The following is a 25,342-nucleotide window of genomic DNA, read 5'->3' as shown; positions in this document are numbered from 1 at the left end:
CATGTGTGTGACTGTGGGGCATGTGTGTGTGTGACTGTGGGGCATGTGTGTGTGTGTGTGACTGTGGGGCATGTGTGTGTGTGTGTGTGTGCGTGACTGTGGGGCGTGTGTGTGTGTGTGTGACTGCGGGGCGTGTGTGTGTGACTGTGGGGCGTGTGTGTGTGTGTGTGTGTGACTGCGGGGCGTGTGTGTGTGTGTGTGACTGTGGGGCGTGTGTGTGTGTGTGTTACTGTGAGGCATGTGTGTGACTGTGGGGCATGTGTGTGACTGTGGGGCATGTGTGTGTGTGACTGTGGGGCATGTGTGTGTGTGTGTGTGACTGTGGGGCATGTGTGTGTGTGTGTGTGTGTGTGAGACTGTGGGGCGTGTGTGTGTGACTGTGGGGCGTGTGTGTGTGTGTGTGTGTGTGTGACTGCGGGGCGTGTGTGTGTGTGTGTGACTGTGGGGCATGTGTGTGTGTGTGTGACTGTGGGGCGTGTGTGTGTGTGTGTGTTACTATGAGGCATGTGTGTGACTGTGGGGCATGTGTGTGACTGTGGGGCATGTGTGTGTGTGTGTGACTGTGGGCCGTGTGTGTGTGTGTGTGTGTGTGTGTGTGACTGTGGGGCGTGTGTGTGTGTGTGTGACTGCGGGGCGTGTGTGTGTGACTGTGGGGCGTGTGTGTGTGTGTGTGTGTGTGTGACTGTGGGGCATGTGTGTGTGTGTGTGTGACTGTGGGGCGTGTGTGTGTGTGTGTTACTATGAGGCATGTGTGTGACTGTGGGGCATGTGTGTGACTGTGGGGCATGTGTGTGTGTGTGTGACTGTGGGGCATGTGTGTGTGTGTGTGTGTGTGTGTGTGTGTGTGACTGTGGGGCGTGTGTGTGTGTGTGTGTGTGTGACTGCGGGGCGTGTGTGTGTGTGTGTGTGACTGTGGGGCATGTGTGTGTGTGTGTGTGTGACTGTGGGGCGTGTGTGTATGGTGTATATGTGACTGTCGACATGTGTGTGTGTGTGGTCCGTGTGTGATTGTGGGGCATATTTGTGTGTGTGTGTGGTGTGTATGTGACTGTATGACATATGTGTGTGTGTGTGTGTGTGAGTGGTGTGTGTGACTGTGGGGCATATGTATGTGTGTGTGGTGTATATGTGACTGTGGGGTAGCTGTGTGTGTGTGGTACGTGTGTCCCTGTGGGGCATGTGTGTGTGTGGTTTGTGTGTCCCTGTGGGGCGTGTGTGTGTGTGGTTTGTGTGTCACTGTGGGGCATGTGTGTGTGGTGCGTGTGTCCCTGTGGGGCGTGTGTGTGTGTGTGGTGCGTGTGTCCCTGTGGGGCGTGTGTGTGTGTGGTGTGTGTGTCACTGTGGGGCATGTGTGTGTGGTGCGTGTGTCCCTGTGGGGCGTGTGTGTGTGTGTGGTGCGTGTGTCCCTGTGGGCTAGGTGTGTGTGTGGTGCGTGTGTCCCTGTGGGGCGTGTGTGTGTGTGTGGTGCGTGTGTCCCTGTGGGCTAGGTGTGTGTGTGGTGCGTGTGTCCCTGTGGGGCGTGTGTGTGTGTGTGGTGCGTGTGTCCCTGTGGGGCATGTGTGTGCGTGTGTGGTGCGTGTGTCCCTGTGGGGCATGTGTGTGTGTGGTGCGTGTGTCCCTGTGGGCTAGGTGTGTGGCTGTGTGCTGTGTGTGGCTGGGCAGCTGTCTGGAGGTACAACGGGGCACGTGTGTGTCGGGGGTACATCCACGACTCGTGTGCGCGTGTGGCCGGCTCGGTGGCTGTGAGCGGGTGCGGTGGGTGAGATGGGGGCTGGGTGAGATGGGGGCTGGGTGAGATGGGGGCTGGGTGTGGTGTGTGGCGACTCTGGGGCTGTGGGGCTGTGGGAGGTGGGACTGTGTCGGTGTCTGCGTGTGGCCTTGTGTCCGTCGCGTGGCTGCGAGGCGGTATGAGGTTCTCCCCGGGTTTATACGTGTCGTGGGGGCTGTGGGTGGCAGTGGGCTGTGTCCGGGTGCATGTTTGCGATGGTGAGACTGTGTGAGGCCGTGGTGGTGTGTACTGTGGGATTTTGTGAGGGCGTGTGTTGCCGTGTGTGCGTGTGTGTGTGTGTGTGTGTGTGTGTGTGTGTCTGGGCGGGCCGTGGTGCTGGGAGCGCTCAGGAGAGAAAGGATGTGTGCTCCGCCTTGGACAGTCCTGGTGCCCCGGGTCCCCAGAGCCATGCACCTGACCAGCCTGTCCTGTCCCCCTGGCTCCTGCCTCCTGCCTGAGCAGCGCCACCCCAGCAGGCCTGCCAGGTGTTGGCTCCAGGGGCCGGACCACAAATGCCACTGCATTTGACGCTCATACCAACCCTATCAGATGGAGGTGAAGTCCTTCCCCATTTCACAGACGGGCAACCTGCCACTCAGAGAGGCTAAGTAACTTGCCCAAAGTCACACAGCCAGGAGGGCTGGCTCAGGCTGGGCAGGAGGGGAGCTGAATGCATGAATGATATCCATGCTTTGCACAAACCCAAGCCCACCAGGGTGCATCAGGGGGACCCTTCAGGCAGGAAGCTGGGGTGACTGACCCCTTATAGTCCCTTCCCACCTGGGGCTGGAGCAGCGGGCCCGCTGCCTCCCATGGGCTGGAGTCACCGCAGCAGGGAAGGGGGATGTTCCACCTCACGCCCTTCCCTGCGGGGCCAGCTGTCTAGCGCGGGGCCTTGGGACCCAGCCAATCTGCAGGGCTCGCTCACACTTTCCCGCACCCGTTCATGCTCTGCTCGCCTGTCTCCCAAGACTCAGGGCAAGGAATCGTAGCTAGGTGGAGAAAGGGGAATCCCAAGAGAAGGCGGGACCGAGGGAGATGTCCGGGTGCACGTGATGCCCACCCCACGCGTGCGCCCCGCGCTCTCGAGCGGCCCTGGGAAGGCAGACGCTGCGCCTGGATCATCGTTGTGGCCCAGAGCCTCTGGGGGAGTAAGCAGAGTGCAGGTGGGTTGGAGCCTGGGGAGGGGGGCCAGGAGCAGGAGCAGACAGGGATGGTGACAGGGACGTCCCAGACTTGTGCAGTCCCAGACCCAGCTGGAGCTGGCCCCGCCCTGCCATCCGTGTCACCCACACCAGAGCTTGCCCTGGGGCCACCGCAGGCAGAGGGGCCTTCACTCGGGGCCTGGGAGCCCTCCCTGCCTCCGAACCCTGCTCTGGCCAGCGCTGCAGCCACCGCCACGGCTCCATTGATTTCCGTTAAGGCTTTGCTCCCAGCTAAAAACAAAAGTAGCACCTTATAGTCACTGACCCCTCAAGGAGCTGTTTCTGGTCCCTTTCCTGACAGCTGGTTTGGGGAGGGCCTGGCTTTGGGGTAGGAGGGAAGGAGGGGAGGGCGAGGGAGAGAGAAAGGACCTGCGTGTGCGCATGTGTGTGTGTGTGTGTGTGTGTGTGTGCGTGTGTGTGTGTGTGTGTGTGTGTGTGTGTGAGCCCATGATGGTGTGGGAGGCCATGATGGCCCTGGGGAGCTTCCAGCCTCCCCTCACCCCTGTCTCTGCCGGGAGCCTAGAGGTGCCTGGGGGACCCCTCCCCTGCCTGCTGGGTCGTGTAACCCCCCCACCCTCCATCCTGTTGCAATTTGCTGCCTTCATATTTTGCCGTAATGTAGATTTTTCCACTTGATTTCCTAGAGTTTGTCTTTTCATTGTTTTTCTCTCTTTTTAAATTTAAAAAGATTAGGGCAAAAAAGGAAAAGAGAAAGAGAGGAGAGGGCTGTGCTGGCCTCCGGGATGGGCTGCTTGGGCTGAGAGAGGCCAGGCCTTGCTGTGCCCTGCACTGGTGGCCCGAGACCCAGGCGGCAGGGCAGTTGCTCTGTGCGCTGGAGGAGGGTCTCCCTCCTCCCTTGTCTGGAGCCCAGTGTCCGGGTGCTGCCTGGGATGGAGTGCGCAGCCTGGGTTTTGGGGTGCGATCCCAGGCCCTGGGCGCTGGAGCAAGAAGGGGTGGCTGGGAGTCCCACTGAGAGCCGGTGTCCCATCCCCTCACCCACCCCTTCTGGCCGCCTGAGGGCTGGCAGCCTAGATCCTTTCTGGGGGTCCTGGCGGACTTGGCTGAGAGCTCAGGGGACCCTTGGCTGTCCCCTGACACGGGCACAGCAGGCTCCTCCTGTGGGAAGCCATTTCTTTCTGCCCACCCAGAGCAACTGCACAGGTGGGCACGTCCCACGCAGGGGTGTGCCTTGAAGGCAGGGGATGTGGAGGCTGCTTGGACGGGGTGGCCCCACAGGACGTAGGGAGCACATATGCAGACAGGTGGAGTGAGGGGGCTGTGCCATGGGGGATGGGGAAGCGCTGGGAGGGGAGGGTCCCACCTGCCTCAGGCTGGAGGGCGAGTAAGCAGAGTGCAGGCGCCATAGTCGTATGTCCTGTAACCTAGGTCCACCGGGTGCACTGGGGACAGGCCTCAGGGACTGGCAATCCCAGGGAGTGGACGGGACATCCACTTCATTCAGTAGCAAATCCCGCGTCACTTGGAGGTAGATGTACGAGTTGCAAAGTGTTTTCAGTTCCTTGGGTCTCAGGCGGGGCAGCAGCGCCTAGAGAAAGGTCAGACCAGGGCTTAGGCCCAGCAGAGCCTCCCTGCCCAGGATGCATCCCGGTGGGGTGGGGGGGCAGCCCCCCTCCCTCCAGCGTGGCATGCGGCTGGTCTCCTTCTCTGTGCCCCTTCCAGGATGTCCAGTGTTCCCTCCCACCCCGGGATGTGAGCTGTAGGGCTCTGTCCCCCTCAGACTGCATCCCAGCACCCAACACTGTGCCCAGTGTGTAAGAGCTGCTCAGTAGACATTTGTGGACTCAATGAAAGGACAGTAGTGGCCCCATGTGGGAAGGTGACATGAGAGGGGCCCTGAAGATGTGCCTGCAGGCGCTTAACAAGTGTGGGTCGCTCAACGAGCCATGTTTGGGAGCCGTGCAGTGGGGCCTGGCCCCGGGGCCCCCCTGCCCCTTCTGGTCTCACTTCCCCAGCTAGACTGGGCCCCGGGGAAGGGCCGGACTCACTGCTGTTTCTTAAGGATCGACTCTGCCAGGAACTGTGCAGGGCACTTTTCAAAAGAAAGAAAGAAAGAATAAATTGACACGTGGCCCGACCCTGCCCTAGGGAGCGCAGTTGCAGGTGGACGCGGACACAGATACATCAGCGGCACCTGGACTTCACTGGAAAAGGTCTCCACCCCCAAATGGAAAGGGCGGAGACTACCAAGTACAGCGGGAAACTGCTCTCAAGTCTCCCAGTGGAGACTCCCTGTGTCACGCTCAGGTGGGGGTGCCTGACGCCCGGGGGAGGCTCACACCAGGGGAGAGCCTGTCCTCGTCCTCGCCCTCATCCTTGTCCTCAGGGAAGACAGGATTTCAGGACCTCTGGCCGGGAGGAGAGGGGCAGCCCCGGGGGCTGGGGCGTGCAGAGGAAGGCAGCGCTGGAGCATCCTCCCTCAATGCACGGTGGCAGCCCCAGGGCCGGCAGGAAGGGAGGCCCAGGCACACCCCGGTGTGTCCCCGTCCCCGTCAGGCAGCACGGCAGGCCTGGAGCCCTGGCCGCCACCCACGTCTACCAGTTTTGCCCAGCCTGGGCTGTGGGGCCCAGACTGACTGAGTAGTTGCATGTTGCCATATTCGCTTGACTCAGATTATTTTTTAAAGAAATAAACATTGTGGGTTGAGTGGAAGCTCCCTGGAGCCTTCCCTACTGCTATTGTCCTCCCCCGCGAGGGAACTGTGATTCCAAAGAGTAGGTTCCCTTCCTGTCTTCGTTTAGTTACTCAGCAAACATTTCTGAGCACCTACTATGTGCTAAGAGTGTTCTAGGCACCGGGGAGAACTCGATGAATACGAGAGACAAAAATCTGCCTTCATGCAGCCTTGACTTGTGTCTCTCCATGTAGTGTACATATACACACATCTCTACAAATAATGCTATATGTGGTCTTTAAATTTTCCATAAAGGGGACAGATAATACTGCAACCTGCTTTTGTCAGTCAATTTTGTTTTCAGGATTTGTCATGTTGGCACGAGAGCTGTTTTATTAATCTTAACTACATAATATCCCACTGGACGAGTACACCACAGTTTATCCATTCTTCTGTTGTAAAACATTTAGGCTGTTTCCATTTCTTGCAGTTTCAAACAGTGCTGCAGTGGTCGTCTTTGTGTGGGTCGCCTGTGGCCACGTGCAGCTCCCTGGGAAGGGACGAGGAAGCGGGAGTGCTGGCTTCGGGACGGCCGGCGCGGTTGGCTTCACTAGACACTGCCATGCGCGTCTCCCCCGGGCTCTGACCACACGCCTCGATCAGATGTCCAGGTTTATGGTAGCAGAGGCAGGCCCGGATGGATGGGGCCGAGGACAAGGCAGCTTCTTGTGTGTGTGTGTGTGTGTGTGTGTGTTTTTTTGAGACACAGTCTTCTTCTGTCACCCGGGCTGGAGTGCAGTGGTGAAATCATAGCTCACTGCAGCCTCAAACTCATGCGCTCATGCGATCCTCCCACCTCAGCCTCCCAGAGTGCTGGGATTATAGGCCTGAGCCACTGTGTCTGGCCAACAAGTCAGTTTTGGTGGGTGGGGCGCACAGGGAGGGGGGAAGGTGTGGAGCTGGAGCGGGCTGGGGGCCACAGCAGGGGTGTGGGCTGCGGTGGGAGTGTGAGAGCCAGGAGAGGTGGCGGTTCCTGTGTTCTTGCAGGGAAGCAGTCAGGGAAGGCCTGGCTTTAAGCCTCCCAGTGTGGTGGTGCCAGCCTGGTCTGGAGCTGGGCCCTGCTGTGCCTGCCCCTGGCAAGGAACTGCCCCTCTCTGGCCTCTGTCTCTTCACTCTCTATGCAACTTGGGCCACGAGGTGTCCCAGGTCTCTACAGCGGTGATGTGCTCAGATGTTCTTGGCAAGTGGCTGTGGCTTCCTGTCCTGGCCCAGCGAGCAGCGGCAGCAGCTTGGCCGGGGTGTCAGGGCCTGCAACTGTCACCGGTGGCTGGGTGTTTGTCAGGGGCCTGGGCGGCTGGAGAGTGGTGTATGGGGCCTTGCCAAGGGGGGCTAGGGGCCTAGGGGCCTAGGGGCCTAGCCCCTCCCCTATGGTGCCATGCCTGGAGCCTAGGGGAGGGGGAGGGCTGCCCTGAGCTAGGCAGTGGGCTTGTTCCCCGAGGGCTTTGTGGGCGTTCATTTACTCTCAGCGTGGACTCATGGGTTCTTATTTTACTCAGTGAGAGACTGGGGAAGGGCGGGTGTGGGAGACCGGCCCCTCCCTGGTGGGGAGGTTGGAAGAGGGCATCCCAGGGTTCCTGTGGTGACGGCGCGGTGGCAGCAGGGGCTGGACACAGGGAAGGCCAGTGAGCTTTGTATATGACTTAGGGTCGGTAGCAGCGTGCACTAGGGTGTGCAAAGGTGGGCTGTGGAGACTGTGAACTCGGTACGTGCGAGTGTGTAATTCTGTGACAACGTGTGTACACGCACGTGCATGCATGTGCACTGACCCACCCAAACAACAGAGGCTGCAGAGGAGGCACTGGCGTTTGAAACACTGCACTTTAGTTTTGGCGCGGGCGAGCAGTAGTTGTTCTGCAGCCGAAGGGCTGACAGGAAAGAGGACTTTCCAGGGCCGGAAGGGGCTGCAGGAGATGGGGCCTCTCTGCCCAGGGGACGCTCTGGATACAGACCAGGATTGCAGTCCACTGACTGGCTGCGTGATCTTGGCCAGGCTTTTTAGCACCTCCGAGCCTCAGTTTCCTTATCTGTAAGGTGAGAATATTATCACCTTCCCCCAGGGTGTGTGAAGATTCATCAAGACGGGGCCTAGCAGGGTGCCAGGCATGCAATGGGTACTCAGTAAAGGCTGTCCCTCTCGGGCCTCTCCAGTGCTCTCTGGCTGGGGCAGGGGCCAGGAGAGCAGTCGAGGCAGAGGCTATGCCACTGCCAGGAGCTTTTGTCACCCCAGGAGAGCTCTTGGCAGTGAGCTGGCCTCTTGGTCCCAACTCCCCTGAGCAGCCATGCTGACAGTTGGGCCATGAAGGAAAGAGACCCCGTGGGTGCCTGGTTTCTCATCCTGGTGACAGTGACACCAGTGGGCACTGCCCACAGGGCAGGCACTGTGCCCAGACATGCTCATGGCCCACGAGCCCCCTTGACTCCGTGACCCAACCCCTTCCCCACATGACTGGCTGGAAAGTGGCCGTTGAGCCAGATGACCTGAGTTCAAACCCCAGCTCTGCCCCTGACGATCTTCGTGACCGTAACCTCTCTGTGCCTCAGTTTCCTCATCTCTAAATCGGAGATGTGGGGATGGCACCGAGCCCAGATGAGCGCATCCATGTGCAACGGCAGACCAGTGCTCACAGGCGTTGCACACTCCGCACGTGTTCCGTGGTATCCCGGGGCTCTGCACGTCCCGCAGGCCCCCCAGTCTCCCCCTGTCTTGTGGCTGCAAGAACATCACGCCGTTCTCAGACCACAGTCGCGTCTCACGCACCTTGTGACTCACTCGCGTTCTCGCTGACTGAGCTGCGGCCACCTGATCCTCCTTCACCGGCAAAGTGAAGCTCTCAGGCTCTGCCCTGTGGTGCCAGGCAGGACCGTCACACGGACCCTGCTCAAAAATATGACTTAACCCAACAGTTTCTCCCTGCTGGACAGCAGTTAGCGCCCATCCCCTGCCCCGCCCCCACCCGGAGCCAGGTGGCTCAGCCTCCCCCTCCCCCTCCCCGTCCAGCCTCTTCCTCTTGTCCATCTGTCTCCCCAGATGGGGGGAGAAATGTCGCAATTGGCCCACTTCTAACTGGAAAGAAACCATACGGGGGGTTTAGCCGGGAGCTGAGCGCCCGCCCGGCCAGCGCTGCGGCTCTCCGTGACCCGGAACGGGAGGGCCCAGTCCTGCGGACGCACCCTTGGTTCTTCTCTCTGCCTGTGAGCTCCTGCAACCATGTTCTTCTCTCGTGCTTGGGACTTCTTGGGTGTCTTAGGAGAGACCTGAGGGGCTGTGTGTGTGTGTGTGTGTGTGTGTGTGTGTGTGTCCTGTGGCCCAAGCCTGGCAGGCACTGGCACAGAGCAGCCTCTCCTTCTAGTGGGCACACCTGTTCTCCCCAGAATGCCCCACCTGGCTGCTAGCGCCCTCTAAGGACTCAGCTCGGTGTTCCTGCCTCTGGGCAGCCTTCCCCGGCCGCCCTCCCTGCCCACGGTGGGGGGGGGGTTGGGGCTGCTCTGTGTGTGGAGCTGGGTGCTGGCACTTGCCCTGTGGGGCTGGTGGTGGGTGGTGTCCTCCCCGCACTGTGAGCCCCTGGCAGCCTGGGCCCCGCACAGAGTTGCCTGAGGTGTTGGGGCAGGTCTGTGTAGAAGGCTCAGGGGGCCACGTGGAGGCCCAGGGGTGGCAGCTGGGTGCTCAGCCGAGGTGGGTGGTTTGAGGCATTGGCTGTATCCTGTTTTGAGGGGGACCCAGAGGAGGGTGGCGGTCAGATAAAGGGTCTGGCTTCATTAAGATTAATCCCTCAAGGTTTTCCATCAACTGAGCCCTGACTCTGCCACCAGAGGCCTCAGGGGTCTTATCTTCTGGGGATCCCCAGCTCCTGGCCCCCAGTAGGGCGGGAAACTGGGTGGCTTTGGGCAAGCCGCTTCCCTGGGCTTCAGGCTCCTCAGGTGTCGATGCAGTGGATGATCCAAGCAGTGGCCCATGAGTGCTTTGTCCCGGGAGGTCAGGTGGGATTTAAATACGTGAAGGAGGCCTGTCCCCTGCAGCACCTGGGAGACACGTCTGAGGCTGGGGACTGGCTGGGTGAAGTACAGCGTGCTGCTGGGTCTCTGGTGGCCGGCAGCCAGACACACTGCTCTTACCGAGGGCCTGTAAGTCATGGGGTCCCAGGGACATGAGCTCTGGGAGGTGCGGGGGGCACTAATGGCCCAGGGTGGGCTTTCATTTTGAGATTTAATCCTCTGAGAAATGTCATGAGGTGGTTACAATAAAAATAACCAACATTTACTAAGCACGGTGTACCAGACGTTATTGTATTTATATGCATTAGTTCACTTATTTAATATTTTATAACAATCCTATAAAGTACGTAGCATTATTATCTCCACTTTATAGGTGACATATTGGTGGCACAGAGAGGGTCAGTAACCAGCCTGAGGTCACATAGCAGTAAGTGGTAGAGCTGAGGTTTGAACCCAGGAAATCTGGTTCCTAAGCATGATGCCGTACTGCTTCTTGCCTCCTCTACCTGCTATATGGGGAAACTGAGGCACAGAGTACTTAAGTGACATTTCCAGAGTCCCCAGTTGGCGAGTGGGGCCAAGACTGGTGCTGTGGCCATTCTGACTGCACAGCCCGTATCTACAGACTGGGCGCCCAGGGCCAGGAGTCTGGCTGGGGACCTTGGCCACCCCCAGCCCCGTCCCCTGGAGTGTGTGGTGAGGGTGCGGTGGGAGCTCCAGCTAACTGGTGCCCTCCTGCAGGGGGCGTGTGCATCGCCCAGTCGGTGAAGATACCACGGGAGCCCAAGACGGGTGAGTTCGACAAGATCATCCGTCGCCTCCTGGAGACCTCGAATGCCAGGGCGGTCATCATATTTGCCAATGAGGATGACATCAGGTGAGGGCAGGCGGCAGCGGGGCGGGACAGGGAGCCAGGCGGGCGTGGGGAGAGCCACAGGTCCTGTCCTGTTGGAGACCCTCCTAGGCCAGCCCGAGCCCACCCTGGGATCCAGAGGGGTGGGGGTGGGTAAGTGTGTGAGCAGGGAGACCCCACAGGCTGGGGCACAGGCTGCTGCTGAGAGGGCCAGGGATGGCCGGCAAGGTGCTTTAGTGGAGTGGCTAAGGCCATGGCTTGGGGCCAGACCACCTAGGTTTTAATCCTGTTCTACCTACTAGCTGTGTGACCTCAGGTGAGTTTCTTAACCTGTCTGGGCCTCTCCTGCTAAAAAAAAAAATGAACTAATGAAGCCTGCCTGACAGCGTTGGAGAATTGAATGCAGGAATGTGCTTAAAAGGCTTAGAGTAGTCTCTGGCATGAAGTAGGTGTCCAGCAAATATTGGCCACCTCTCAGTCCCTCACTCTCATCGTGGTGAGCTCAGAGTACAGGGAATGGATCTCGGCTGTGGTTCTAGTCCTGGCTTGGGCACACGCCTCCCCTCCCTGGGCCTCAGTCACCGCATCCGCAGAGTAGGAGCAGGCAGACTCGGTGCAGAAACCCTGGGCCAGCCCCTGGGGCCTAGGTCACAAGTCACACACTTGGGAACCCTTAATAGACCATCCCTGACTGCCCCTCCTAACCAACTTCCCTTTCCCCTAATTTTCCTTTGTTCCCGCCTCCCTGAGATTGGGTGTCAGGGCCAAGATGGGTTAGGCCTCCGAGACTTCCCAGAATGAGGGGAGACACGACCCTGTCCTTGGGGAGCCCCTGCAGATGTGGCCCCCTGGGCTTCCTCCCTCAGATTCCTGGCCCAGCTGAGGCTGCCCTCCCTGTGTGGCTCCCTCCCATTCCTAAGCAGCCTCGCCCTGAGTCCCATTCTTTTAAACCCTTTTTCTTACTCGTGGAGACCCTATCTTGGACTCCAGAGTCACAGCAAAACATAAACACCCAGGGACATTCCCAGGTCACTAGAGGGCCAGAGGAGGGAGTTCTAGAAGATCCTTAAGGCATCAAAAGCCAAAAGGACCAACCGTAATAGTGGTGTCTCAGGCAGCGAGAGGCCAGGGAGGGGAGCTCCTCAGAGCCCCATCCCGACAGCCTCCACCCTGTGCACAGAGGCAGTTTCTGACCCCCTTAAGGCACACAGGTCCCCTAATTCTGGCTCTGAATGTCCCCGATGCCCACAGGGCTAGCCAGCTCCTGGGGCAGGAGGGGCCTCGCTGAGGCACCAGTCCCTGCTCCCCCACTCCTGCCCTACTCCTACCCCAAAGCTGGCCCAACTCAGTTCCCATCTCCCACCAGGCTGTGCACCCCACTCCAGGCCTACTGCTTTTGGGGACACCTTCAGTTCAGAAGGACCCACTTGCTGGAAGGGAGGATAAAAGCCTTGGGTCCTTTGTCCCAGAGAAGAGGCCCCCAGGGGAGGGTGGGATGGGACTAGACTGACTTTCTGAGCGGGCCGCCCAAGGTGAGGCGGGAGGTGGGGTCGTTTCTGGAAATCCACAGGCATCTCAGAAGCAAATAGAAGTAAAGGCAAACTCAGGCGACTTTGCAGGGCTGGAGGCCTGGGAGCCCGGTCACCGGGGGTTGGCTGGGTGCAGGCAGGTGATGATAGGGCTGCGTGTGGGTGCTGACAGCAGCCCCACCTGCCACTAGTGGTGACCTGAGGTGGGGGGCTGCACCGGTGAGGGGGCCGGGAGAGTGGGGGCTCGGGAGATGATGGAGGAGGGCCGGGTGGGGCGAGGAGGGACAGTGAGGCCAGCTCAGGCCAGCCTCAGCGCCAGGTGCAGGCTCTGGGGCCTGGAAACATTTGTTTCTCTCTGGAAGCCCCAAGCCCTCGTGCCCCAGCCGGCCGCTTCCTGCACAGGCCCAGCAGCCGCCCCCGAGCCCTGCAGTCTGCCCTGGTCCTCACTGCTGGGAAGGGCCTGGACAGTTTCTAGTGTCACAGTCTCCCACTTGCTGGGTGGCCCCAAGCAAGGTCCTTGCCCCTCTCTGCTCCAGCCTCTCCCCGTGAGAGGGGCTGTGTTAGGGGAATTCTGTCCTCTCCTCCCTGTTTTGCCCTCCAGGGAGATATCTTTGAGGGGCCACTTAGTCCGTGCATCCAGTAAGCACTGATTAAGTGCCTACTAAGGGCTCCTCAGTCCTGTGCTGGTTTGATGAGGACCACTGTCACAGTAGGCTTGGGCGGGCAAGAGCACCTGGCAGCACCACGCCTGCATCCACCCATCACCCATCCACGTCAAGGTGTGGGCGGCAGCTCTTGGAAGGACCGGAACTTCTGGCCCAGAAGGGGCTGGATGCAGAGGGCACTGCTGGCGGGGGGCAACATGTGCAGAGGGGTCAGAGGGCAGAGGGACGTGTGTGTGTGTGTGTGTGTGTGTGTGTGTGTGACAGTAAATGTGAGGACAGGCTAAGGGACGTGAGTGTGGGCTCAGGGCCAGGGAGGCATGAGCCTGAGAGGACAGGGGCTGGGCAGACATATTAATAGTTTCTAGGCCTGAGTTAGATGGAACTCAGGTGTGGATCTGGGAGACAGGTGTGGTGTTTGCGAGAACTTGGGGGATCACCGTGGGCCTGTAGGCAAGTGTGGGCCCGGGGGGACAGGTGTGGGCCTATGGGCAGGTGTGGGCCAGGGGTGGGGGAGCCATGGCAGGGGGTACGGGCATGGGTGCTGGGGCAGCTGTGGGCCCTCGGCTTGTGGGAGTCAGGGGTGGGGGGGTCCAGGCAGAGTCAGGGACAGGTGGGCCCACAGCAGGTGTGGCCAGGGGTGGGGGCAGTTGTGTGGACAGACACGGCTGGGCTGGGCTGGCGTGTGTTCCCACAGGCGTGTGCTGGAGGCGGCGCGGAGAGCCAACCAGACGGGCCACTTCTTCTGGATGGGCTCGGACAGCTGGGGCTCCAAGATTGCACCTGTGCTGCACCTGGAGGAGGTGGCTGAGGGTGCTGTCACTATTCTCCCCAAGAGGATGTCCGTGCGAGGTAGGCCTGGCAGGACAGGACGCAGGACCACCACGCTCACCCGCCTACTGTTGGCATCGCCCTGAATGCGCCTCCTCGTGTCCCTCCTCTTCCTTTCTCTCCCGCACCTCTTCCTGCCCTTTCCTTTCTTCTTCCTTGGCCCCCAGCCTTGTGTGTTCTGAGGTTCCGGGCTGGGAGGCCTATCAGGCACTCGACACAGCAGAATTTGAATTCACATTTGGGTCCTTTCTTCCTCCCTGCTCAGAAAATTCTGGGTGTGGGAGGTGCAGGGCGTGCGCGGGACTCACTCTGCCTGGCGAGAGTCCTCTGCTGGCGCAGGCTGGGAGCTGCCAGCAGACTGCGGGGAGAGGTGCTGTGTGTGGGGACGGGGCGGGGCCTCCCTGCGGAGCCTGCCTGGGTCTGGGGTTGGGCCTGCCCTGCCCTGAATCCTTCCTCTCGGGGCAGACCCTCAGTCACCCTGGGCAGGAACCAAGTGCTGTGACCAGAACCTCACAGAGAGTGTGGCTTGAAGTTCCTGTTAATGGCCCGAATTGGCAGGGACCTTGCAGTCGTCACCAGGGGGAGGCGGGCTCCCCAGCCCTTCTTCCCTGCCCTCCCTCTGTTCAATAGAATCCAGCGTTGATGGAGCTGGAGGGGACCGCAGACATCTGCCTTGCCAACGAACTTTCCAAGAGACGGGCTGAGAAGGGGAAGGACTTGTTCAAGGTCACACAGCAGCAGCCTCTCTTCACCCTGAGGCAGAGGGAGTACAGGCTGCAGAAGTTTCCATCCCTCCCCAGGAAATCCCAAGCCATAATAAACACAAAATAACAGTAACGATGGCTTATTTGTGCCCATAAATGCCAGGCCCTGCACAGACATCTCACTTAATTTTCCCAGCAACCCTGTGATGCGTTCTGACCCACACGTAGGAGACCGGTACACTGGGGCTCCGAGAGATTAAGGGACATATAGTGCAGTAAGTGGCAGAGTGGGATTTAGATCCAGGACTTGCCTGACAAATACCTTTTCTCTCTTGGACATTAGAGAAGCTTTTAGAACAGTGGTCCTCATCTGGGGGTGATTTTGCTCCCCAAGGGACATTCGGCAATGTCTGGAGTCATGTGTGGTTGTCATGACTGGGGGATGCTGCTGCTGGCGTCGGGTGGGTGGAGTTCAGGGATGCTGCTCAGCCCTGCAGTGCTCAGGACGGCCCCCACGACAAAGCAGCATCTGGCCCCAAGTGTCAGCAGTGCCCAGGCTGAGAAGTCCCGCTGCAGGCCAACCCCCCGCCCAATGCCAGCATTTCTCCTGCAGCTCTGACAGTCATTTAGCTTCCACTCGGACCTTTCCTTGGACAGGAAGCTTCATGTGGCCCCACTGAGCTCTCAGGCCTTTTGGCCCATCCCAAGCAGCTGAGCTAACTGTGCACAGAACGGTCAGTGTTGTGGGAGGAGCACCCAGGAGGGAGGGGCATTGTTCCCCGCCAGCCTGCCCACCCTGGGACAGGGTTTCCTGGGCTGAGAGCAGATTTCTGAGTGTGGCAGAGCAGGTGGAGGAAGCAGGCTGCCTCTGTTAGTGAGCAGGACATTCTGGACTTGAACGGAGAAGGTCCAGGTCCTGGTCTTGCTGTGTGACCTAGGCGATCCCCTGCCTTCTCTGGCCACGTGCTCCCAGGGTTGGGCAAACCCACCAGCCTCTCTGCTCTAATCTCAGGACTCCCAGGTGGCAAGGACTCTCAGGACTCAGAGGCCCGATGTCAGCATTTCCGTGGCTTTAGCCGTGGAAGCATCCTCATCGGTGTACTTCTCTTCCATAAAGGCAGCAGTTGTGGATTACACATGCTCCCCCTGGGATGTAATACAGCTCTTTTCATTTTGAGTGAAATGAAATGCTCCGCATTTTGTGTTTTCCGCCTGGGCTCTGGATCAGACACGGTCCTGCCTCCTCCCCGCCTCAGCCTGGCCGCTGCCTGAGCCTGGGGCAGTGGGGAGGGCGAGCGTGAGCCCTGACGTCCCGTTCGTCCCGCCAGGCTTCGACCGCTACTTCTCCAGCCGCACGCTGGACAACAACCGGCGCAACATCTGGTTTGCCGAGTTCTGGGAGGACAACTTCCACTGCAAGCTGAGCCGCCACGCGCTCAAGAAGGGAAGCCACGTCAAGAAGTGCACCAGTGAGCACGCGCGGGCCGGGCCGGGGCGGGGGCGGGGCCTGGGGGCGGAGCTCTGGGGAGGAGCCTGAGTGGCAGGAGACCTGGCGCCAATGCTGCCGGGCGGGCGTCTCCAGGGTCCGGGAGTGGCAGTGGCCGGAGTGGAGATGGGCTGGCACCTGAGGGCAGAGTTGGGAGGCGGGGACTGAAGGGGGGCCACGGCCTAGTTAGAGTGCGACACTGAGAGTGCTGGGGTGGGAGGGCCGTCTGGCCTCTGCCTGCCTGGGTGTGCGTTCCTAGGGTGGGCCCACGGAACTTAACTGTGTCCGGTCCTGACGCACACCAGTGGGGACACTTCACAGAAACCACCTCTGACCCCGGGAGTTCCCTCAGTCACTCAACAAACACCAGTTTGGCTCCCAGGACTGCCTCGCCCTGTTCTGGGCATGGTGGGCGCAGCAGTGAATGAGAGAGTCGAAAGAGTCTTGAGTTTTATTGTAATGGCGAGACAGACGGTAAACAAGATAAGTAAATGACAGCACTTGTCAGGAGGGAAATGTGCAGGAGAAACTAAACAGATAAGCAAAGAACGGGGCGTGCGGGGCGGAGGGAAACCGCATCTGTGAAGCGGCCTGGCACGGCCCCCGCAAAGGTGACACTTGAGCCCCGAACAGGAGGAGCGGGAGCCACACACGGGGGGCAATCATCGGTCCATTTTACAGACGGAAACACGGGGCTCAGAGGGGGTAAGTAGAGGACCTGACCCACAGGCGGAAGACGGTGGAGCGTGGCTTGAACCGGGTCTGGGCTCCAGGCCCGCAGCCCCTGGTGCCGCCTTGGTGTGTCCACTCAGGATTCCTCTGGACCTGGGGCCGTGTGCCCGCCGGGCCTGGGGAGCTCTGCGGCGGGACTGGCCTCAGCAACGCCGGGCTCTGGGTGCCTGCGTGGGACCTGACTGCGGAGGATGAGCTCCCCCCTGTGTCCTCCCAGACTTGACCGGCGCGGTCTGGGCAAAGGGCTGGTGCGCCAGGGACACACTGCAAGGAGTCTGACAGGGTTGTGCCAGGGCCGGGGAGAAGGGAGTGTGAGGAGGTGGCTGGGCGGGGAGCATGCTGCCCTCTGGTGGCAAGAGCCCACAGGGCATCGAAGTCCCTGGACCCCGGGTTCGCCCTGGGGAGCTAGGCCAAACCCGCGGTGCCCGATGCACAGTGTGCCGGTGTACGAGGGCGCCCGGGTGGCGGTGTGTGCACACACCTGTGTGTGCCTGAGTCGGCGTGCCTGAGAGAGAAGTGTGTGTGACAATGTCTCCTGCGGGGGTTACGTGTTCCTGGGTGAACTAATAAACGTAAATACCACTGTTTACTATGCATCTGCCGTGTTCCAGACACTTAAAGCCGTTATCTCATTTCACTCTCATAACACCTCTAGAAGCACTTAGGATTCCCACACTGTAGATGAGGGTATGGAGAGTCAGAGAGACCAAGCGACTTGCCCAAGGCTGCACAGCAGAAGCCTGAACCAGGCAGCAGTCACAACAGAGGCGTAGAAAGTACAACCGCGCCTGGGCATGGAGGCTGAGCCCTCAAGGGTGGGGTGACCGCGAATCCTGTCCACCCCTGTTCCAGTATAACTATTGAGAGCATCCCCTTTTATTCTCAAAAGAGCCCATGTGGGACGACGAGTAGTGTGGGCGCCGACTATAGGCCACCGGACCCCGCCCAGGGGTGGGGGTGGGGGAGGATGGGTAAGACTGGAAGTGGAGCAGGAGCAAGATGGGTGACCGCAGCCTTCCGGGCCCCGCGTCAGGCTGCCAAGGATGAAGGGCTTTCTGGAGTCGCCTCTTGGGACGGGAGGAGGGGGAGGCCTTGGTCAGTTCCTGCAGGCTTCGTCCAGACTCCAGTCCTCAGGCCAGGACTCAGGAACCTCTCGGCAGTCCTGAGGGAGGTGTTTGGTCTGATAGTCACAGCGAGCAGGGAAGGAGGACTAGAGCAGGTTTCAGAAGAGCGAGCTTTGCTGTGAGCCTAAGGCACGTTCTGTGACCTCTCTGGGCCTTTGCTCTCTCATCTGAGAAATGGGATTGAAGGTCCGCCGCCCAGGGGCGTCTCCAGAAGGAAGTGAGACTATGTTAATGGTAGCTCTGAGCCTCGCTGTGCGTGGGAGTCACCTGGGGAGCTCTTACAGCGACACCAGGACCCCACCCCAGACCGACTGCACCAGAACCTCGGGGGTGGGGCCCGCGCTGTGGATGTTTTTAAAGCTCTCTAGGTGATTTTAATGTGTACTGAGGGCTGCAGCAGTGGTCTCCAAGCCTTGTTCACATGGAATCACCTGGGAATCTTAAAAATACTGATGCCAGACTCCCGCCTGTATACATTTCGATTTCATTTGTACTGTGTGCAACCTGAGCATCAGGATTTTTTTGAAAGTGCCCCGGGTGGTTCTACTGTACGGTGAAGTTTGGGAGCCTCTGGCTCAGAGGAAGAGGTGAGCGATGGGAGGGCAGCGTGCGCCCCTGGCAGCGGGGAAGGCCTGGACGTGGGGCACACCCTTGGGGAGCAGTGGAAGGACAGCGCCTCACGGCTAACCCGAATCCTCCCTGCTGCATGGGAAGCCCCAGCACAGACTGGTCAGAGTCCTTGTGTGGCCCCAAGTCAGGTTGCGGTGACACTGTGTGTCCCTCTCTGGGTGAGGTGAGGGGCAGGGGAGCTGCTGGGAATGTTTGTGGGACCCGAGACCCTGGGGGAGGGGACGGCAGCTCTGGCTCCCCCACAGCCCACCCAGGTCTGAGCTGAACCTGTCCCTGGGGACAAGGCCTCAGGCCAGGATGGGGGGAGTGACCCCCACGGAGGGCTGGGAGGAGGGACAGGGGAAGGACTCACCCCTGGGTCTGGAACCCCCTCTGTCTCTTCCCTGCCGTGTGACCCTGGACAAGTGGTTTAACCTCTCGGAGCCTCAGAAGCTTAGCTATAGAACGGGAAAGGCAACAGCCATCCCAGGGGTGGTTTTGAGGATTAGCGATGAAGTGTGTGGAGTGGCTGGCTGAAAACCGTGTGTGTAATAGGTGCTGACGAAATGGCTGTTGCCATAGAGAGGAAGCAGGAGAGTTGGGATTCACACAGGCAGTTGGGTAATTTAGTGGCCCAAGTTTGTTGGTACCAGTTATGTCTGTCTGCTGTAGGATCCTGGGGGGGGGGGAGTGTGGCATCCTGACAGTGGGTGGCATAGACTGTCACAGGTGCAGCTCCCATTTTACAGGAGGGGAAACAGAGGCAACTTGCGAACGTCACAGTGCTAGAGTCAGTAGAGCTGGATTCACACCCAGGCAGCCTGGCGTTGGAGCCTGCGCCTGCCCTGCCGCTCCCTGCTGCCTCCCGCGCCTCCCGCCCCCCTCCTCCCCGGGCTCCTCCAGGCCCTGTGTGTCTGTCTGTCTCTCTGTCTCTCCCCCTCAGCTACCCAGGCGTGCTCTGCAGTCTCCTGGCTTCCCACCCACCTCCCCCAGGATCGGCCCTCTCTGCTCCCCTCCATGCTAACCTTCATTCCGCGCCTGCCCTGCTCACGGTCTCGCAGTGAGCAAGTGCTGCTCCTGTGTCCTTTGCCAAACCATTCCCTCCCACCCAGCTGAAGGAGGGACCCGGTGGACTTCCAAGAGGGCGAGGAGGACCATCTCTTCCTGTGGTCTTACCCTTGGGAAGAGTTGATCCATCCTTCCAGGCTGTCTAGAGTTGGATTCTCCTGAAACAAGGATTTGAGAGCAAGTAGGGTATGTGAGAGGGGATCCCAGGAGAGAGGGGAGAAGGCAGCAATAAAGGGTGTGATATCAGGAAGGTCACCACTGTGAACAACTTCGGCTAACCCCCCGGGACTCTGGGGACAGTGAGGAACAGGCCTCAGCTGTGGCACTGAAGGCAGGAGGGAGCCGGGCCATGTGGTGCCCTGTCAGTTGCTGGCGGGGCTGCTGCTCGCGGGCAGTGCAGCCTACGCACGGCTGGCAGAGCGGGCTTTGGGCCGGAGAAGACCCGGGCGGCGGCAGGTGCCGGCAGCGGAGCTTGGGCGGTGTGTGCTGAAGGGGAAGGGTGGGGTGAGGTGGGCTCGCATTCTTTCTCAGGCACAGCTGTTAGAATCCTGCAGACCTGAGTGTGAGTGCTGGTGTTGCTGCTTCCTAGCCACGTGACCTTCGCTAGGTCGCCTTATACCTCCTGAGGCCTCAGTCTCTTGGTCTATGAGATGGGAATCATTGCCCTCTCCCATCCTCCCAGGAGCCCTGTCCCCAGCAGAGTGCTACCTTCCTCGCAGCCCCTAGGACCCGCAGGGAGCACTTGCAGATGACCCGCGGATCCCCCACAGCTGAGCGAGGCCAGGGCCCCTGGGAGGGCATCTGTGCAGCTGTCGAGCCCCGGGCAGTGGGGCACGGCGCCTGCCTCTCTCCTCCCCTGCCTGCCCCTCCCGGGAGCCCGCGTAGCAGGGTTTGGGAATTAAAGTCGTAAACAAGGCAGATGTGGCATCCGTCTTTCTGACAGCACTGCCAGCCAGGTGATGGCTGAGCGGAGGAAGGCCCGGTTTATGAGGAGATAGGAAAAATTTACTGCCTGCAGCTCCCAGGGTCTGGGAGCTCGGAGAGGGAGGGCAGCCACGTGGTGGCCGGGAATGTGTGGGGAGACGCCAGTCACCCAGCCTGTGCTAACAGCATAGCAAATAGTAGTAAAAACAGGATAACAGCAGCTAATATTTATATAGCGTTTATTAATTGTCAAGCTCTGTCCCAGAGTTTTGCATTTAATCTTTACAGCAACCTGTTTTACAGATGAGGAAACTGAGGCACAGAGAAGTTAAGGACTTGCCTAAAGTCCCACAGAGCTGGGATTTGAGCCCGCACCATCTGATTCCGGAGATGTCCTGCTGTAGGCCAACTGGCGTCCCAGCCCCCGGGCCCTCCCGGCTTCCCCAGCCTGCCTTTGAAAGGTCTTCCCACCGCTACATCCCCAAAGGAACCCGAGGAAGTCTTTCTCCTGGGGAAGGAAGGGAGACCAACATTTGGGAGCACCTACTATGTGCCAGGCTGTGCCCCATTAGAGGAACTGACAGTTGCTCAAACCATTGGCCACACGGTGGCCGGAGGTCCTGGGCCCCTCCCTCAATGCTGCTCCTCACTTGTCAATCAGGAAGCCAACCAGCATTTACTAAGAGGCCCACTATGTGCCAAGCCCCCTGCTAAGCTCTGTGAGTGGGACAGACCTGCCCTGCAAGACAGTATGGCCTTGCGGACAAGGTGTGGAGCGGGGTGGTGTGGCCTGGCAGCCAGTTCCCTGGGCTCCAGAGAAGACCTAACCATGAGGCCAGAGAAGGCAGACCCAGGAGGCCTCTTGGAGGGAGGCTGAGTGCCGGGAGGCTAGGGGGGTTGCACCACTTTTAAGTCAGAAGGCCTCACTGAGACTTGAGGAAAGGCCCGGAGCCCGTGAGACAGTGACCCTTGTGGAGATCCAGGAAACCGTGTGCCGAGCAGTGAGCACAGCATGTGCAAAGGCCCTGAGGTGGGCAGGTGCCTGGCGGGTCTGGGGAACAGTGAGGGCCCGTGTGGCTGATGCAGAGCCACAGGTGGGAGATGAGCACAGCAGGAGATGGGGAGGGCACAGATCATGTGGGCCTTGTAGGCAATTTGTGAGGATTTAGTCTTTTATGAGGAATGGGACAAAGCCATCGCAGGGCTTGAGAGAGGATTGGCGTGATCTGATTTACGTTCTCACAGGCTCACTCTGCTGAGGGCGAGGGCAGAGTGGGAGCCCAGTTAGGAGGCAGGTGCCGTAATCCAGGTGGGAGCGATGGGGCCAGCGGGGAGGTGGTGAGAAGGGGTTGGATGCTGTGTAAACTGTGCGGTGTGGCCGTAGAGTTTGCTGAAGGATGCAAGGTGGGAGAAAGATGACAGAGAATCAAGGGTGGCTCCTAGGTCCTTGCCCGAAGTGGGAGATGGGTAGAATTGCCGCGCGGTGAGACGGGGTGGGTGGGAGAGGAGCAGGCTGGGGAAGGATAGGGTTTGGTGTAGGACGTGCGGAGTGAGATGCCTGTTGGGTGTCCATGTGGCCTTGTGGCGTAGGAGCTGGAGTTGGGGGACAGTGTCAGCACCCGAGTGCGGTTAGAGGAGAGGGGGCCCTGGACACTGGAGTGTGGGGGGGAGGGGCCAGCACAGGAGCTGAGACAGGGCGGCCCCCTGGGAGGCAGGAGGGCCCAGAGCATGGTGTCCCGGAGGGCAAGAGAGCGTCAGGGGGGAGGGGTGACCGGCTCCACTGCACGCTGTCCAGGGGCCAAGTGAGATGAGGACTGGGGCTGGGCCACTGGAATTAGCAATGGGGGCACGCTGGCGACCTTCACAAGAACAATCTCCTTGGAGAGGTGGGTGCAAAAGCCAGGCTGGGTTGGTCGGGAGAAAAGCAGAGGAGAGGAATGGATGACAGCGAGCAGAGGGGCAACTGTTCTGAGGAGCTGGGACGGAAGCGAGAACAGAGAAAGCGGTGCTGCTTGGGGAGAGTCCCGTCAAGAGAGGGCTTTTGTTTGTTCAAATTGTAGCACCTTTCTGCGTCAAAGGGAAGGCTTGGGCAGAAGGAAAACTAGATGCTGTTGGGAGGGGAAGGAGACTGGAGTGACAGAGAGCGGGTGTCCGTGGAGGGGTTATCAGCAGGGGCACAGGCAGCTCAGCTGTTTGGCTGCGACCCCAGCCCCCAGCCCTTCCCTCCCTGTCCGGAGAGCTGAGCCCAGGCTCCCAGGCTCAGAGCCAGGGAGGGGCTGAGAACTGGCCTCTCCCAGGCACAGAGCTGTGCAGGTGCCAGGTGTGGCCCCTGCTGCAGGTGTCACTGTTCTCTCCTGGTCCCAGGTGGCAACCTCGTGTCACAGCCTGAAGCCCAGAGATGCTTAGCAGGGGGCTGAATGGGGGCTTCCACCTGTTCCCACCAGACCCTGGTGCTCAAGTCCTGTTTCTCAGACCGAAGGCGTGAACACCTGGGGACATGTTCTTGAGATCAGACTCTCAGGGTCCCAGGCGTTCCGCGAGGATTCTTCAACTTTGCATTTTCATCTTAATGGCTGTGCAGAAGTGTCTCTACCAATCGCAAAGCACAGCGTCTCCGCTGCTGTGATCATTTGCAATTGGGGTTCATTGTCATAGTCAGGATTCCAGCTTCTGAGTAGTGTTTTCACCCTGGGGTCATATTCGTGAGGGTCTGCAAGAATCAAGAATCGTTTTCCTTCACATGGGGCGGTGGCTAGTTCAAGGTCGAGGAGCCTTGGGCAGTGCCACCACAGAGCTGCTGGAGCTTGGAAAAGAGCACCTGGGGAAGAGGGAAGAGCCCGGCCTGCTGGGGAAGTTGCTTCGCCACCCTGAGCCTCAGTTTCCTCAGCCCTGAGCTGGTGACGCCATTTACCCCAGCATCGGCCCCCAGGACACCCGGGTGCAGGGAGTAGTCGCTGCAGGGCCAAGGCTGAGCGGTAGGGGGCAGGGCCAGGGAGGGAGACCAGGCCGGGTTGCTCAGAGATTCCCCAGCCTGGGAAACGGGATTTGAGGAGGAAAATTCAAGGGGAGGAGCGGGTGGCAGCCGTGGTGTGGCACTGAAGAGCAGGAGTGTGACTCCAGGCTTTCGACTTCTGGGAATGTGGCGCTGGGCCAGGGGACAGTGAGCCCGGCCTTGGGAACAGGACTCTAGGGGCCCTCAGGAGGACCGACGGTCTCCTGTGATGGGGAGAGTGGCTCATGCCCGGGCGGAGGGAGGCCGCCAGGAGGCACAGTGACTGGCTGGGCCCAGCTGACCTGGCCCACGCGTGTGTGGTGGGCAGCAGGGAGGCCTCCAGGGCTGGGGTGTCCAACGGAGGAGCGTCCGGGAGGACGTCTGTGCACAGGGCACGTTGCCGGGCGGTTCGCCTCTGTCTCCCGCATCCTCCCAGCAGCCCTCCAGGTAAGCATCGCCATCCGCATTCACACCTGAGGGGGCTGCGGCTCTAGGAGACCCGGTTACCTGGCCTGGAGCATACCGTGGCTCCCTGGCCGAGCCGGAGTCAGGGCCGGACGAGTGTGTTTCGTCTACTGCACCAGCCGGCTCTCTGGAGGGGGCCTGGGACCCTTTTGTCCTGCTCCCTGGAAGTTTGCTCAAGGGACGAAAACTGCTGTGTGTGTTTGCGTATTTGTATGTGAATGCAAGTTTACGTGTGTAGATGTGTGGTATGGACATAGATCATGCTTGATTACACATGTGATCATGTGTGTTTGTGTAGATGCTGTTGATGCCTCAGCCACCCCCTCAGCACTCGCCAGGCCTGTGTGATGGGTTAAAGCCCCTCGGAGCAGCCCTTGGCCTAGGACTGGCAGAGCCGGGACGTGCCCCCCAGACGGGACAACCCCGAGGCATGATCTGTACGCCTCCTGGAGGTCCCCAGCCGGCCTGAGCCCCACACGCCAGCGCCAGCACGCATTGCCTCCCCTTCCCCACCGGCCTCCCTTCTCTGAATACACGCTTGCACCCCAGTCCTCGTTGGCATCTGTTCGTGGGGCCTCTCAGCCTCTCAGTGGGGGAATCTGAATGCCCACACGTTTGTGTAGGTGTCGTGTTCCCTGTGCAGTGCAGATATATTGTATGTGTTTATACGTGTACCTGTGTTGGAGCCCGTGTGTGTATGGACGTGTGTAAATGCATGCAGGTTTGTAGATGTGAAAATATGCATGTCTATGGGGTTGATTTTGTATACCGTGGTGTGAGGGAGTGTGTGTGTGTGTGTGTGTGTGTGTGTGTGTGTGTGAGCGAGCGTCAGGGCTCCGGAGGAGCGTGGCTGGGCGGGGGGGAGTTGTGGAGAGGTGAGGGGGGAGACAAGGAGGACTCTGATTATTTCAACCTTGAAAACTCATTTCAATTACAATTTACAACCTGCAGACAAAGGCTGCAGTCGCCGTAGTAACCACGGCTGCGGGGTTTTGACGGAGAAAATCCTCCCTGATGGTTCCCTGGCTGGCTGTCACCCGTGGCAGAGCCAAACGCATCTCTGCCTCACTGTGCCCCGGGACACAATTAGGACATCTTCAAACTGTTGCTGCTGTCACTGCCACCGTGTGTGTGGAATTTATCTCCTCCAGTAGCTCTCAGAAATGCATGTGTTGCTTCCTCCCAGAGCTGCAGTGCCCCTGCCTGGGCCTAGGGGTCCTGCCCACCTGTGAGAGGGGATATTCTGACCCCTTCCCTCCACTGCCACGTGCTTCCTCTAGACCGGCAGACGGGGAGTCCTTGCCCCCTGGCGAGCCCTGGCCAGACAACTGAGGGCAGAGCCTGGGCCCTAGAGAAGGGGGAAGGGGGAAAAAGGCAGGTCAGGGTGGTCAGGACCATTTTGGAGCCAGAGAGATCTGGGTGCAAATCCCAGCTCCACCACTTGCCAGCTAGCTCCATCCACAGGGATGCACCTAACACCTCCCTGGGACCAGGATTCCTGGGGACTCTGGGTGTGCCACCCTCCCACCCGCAAACCTCAGTTACGTCTCCCGCAAGAGGGGCCAGCCGAGCCTGTCTGCCCAAGCTGTGGGGAGGGCGAGCTGCCAGGCACGGGAAGGCTCGGGGAACGAGAGCCGCGGCTGCAGGATTGTGCTGGGAAGCCAGGGCGGTCGCACAGAGAGCTGCTCCAGGCACGGGCACAGC

The 25,342-nt window shown here is 59.8% G+C and overlaps 1 protein-coding gene across 3 annotated transcripts in view; it reads left to right on the top strand.

Moving 5' to 3' along the window:
- GRM4 (glutamate metabotropic receptor 4) overlaps positions 1–25,342 on the top strand; it is a 113,240-nt gene that overhangs the window by 66,827 nt on the left and 21,071 nt on the right. For 2 of the 3 annotated variants that reach the window (XM_045543512.1, XM_045543514.1), the window contains 3 exons: positions 10,401–10,536; positions 13,401–13,555; positions 15,567–15,707. In XM_045543512.1, coding sequence (XP_045399468.1) covers positions 10,401–10,536; positions 13,401–13,555; positions 15,567–15,707 — 432 coding nt within the window. The remainder of the gene's footprint in view (positions 1–10,400; positions 10,537–13,400; positions 13,556–15,566; positions 15,708–25,342) is intronic. The other variant, XM_045543513.1, reaches the window with a different exon arrangement.

Source organism: Lemur catta, chromosome 2 (assembly GCF_020740605.2).
Source record: "Lemur catta isolate mLemCat1 chromosome 2, mLemCat1.pri, whole genome shotgun sequence".
Classification (NCBI taxonomy): domain Eukaryota; kingdom Metazoa; phylum Chordata; class Mammalia; order Primates; family Lemuridae; genus Lemur; species Lemur catta.
The sequence above is the reverse complement of the archived record's forward strand: the minus strand, read 5'-3'. Positions and strand labels throughout refer to the sequence as shown.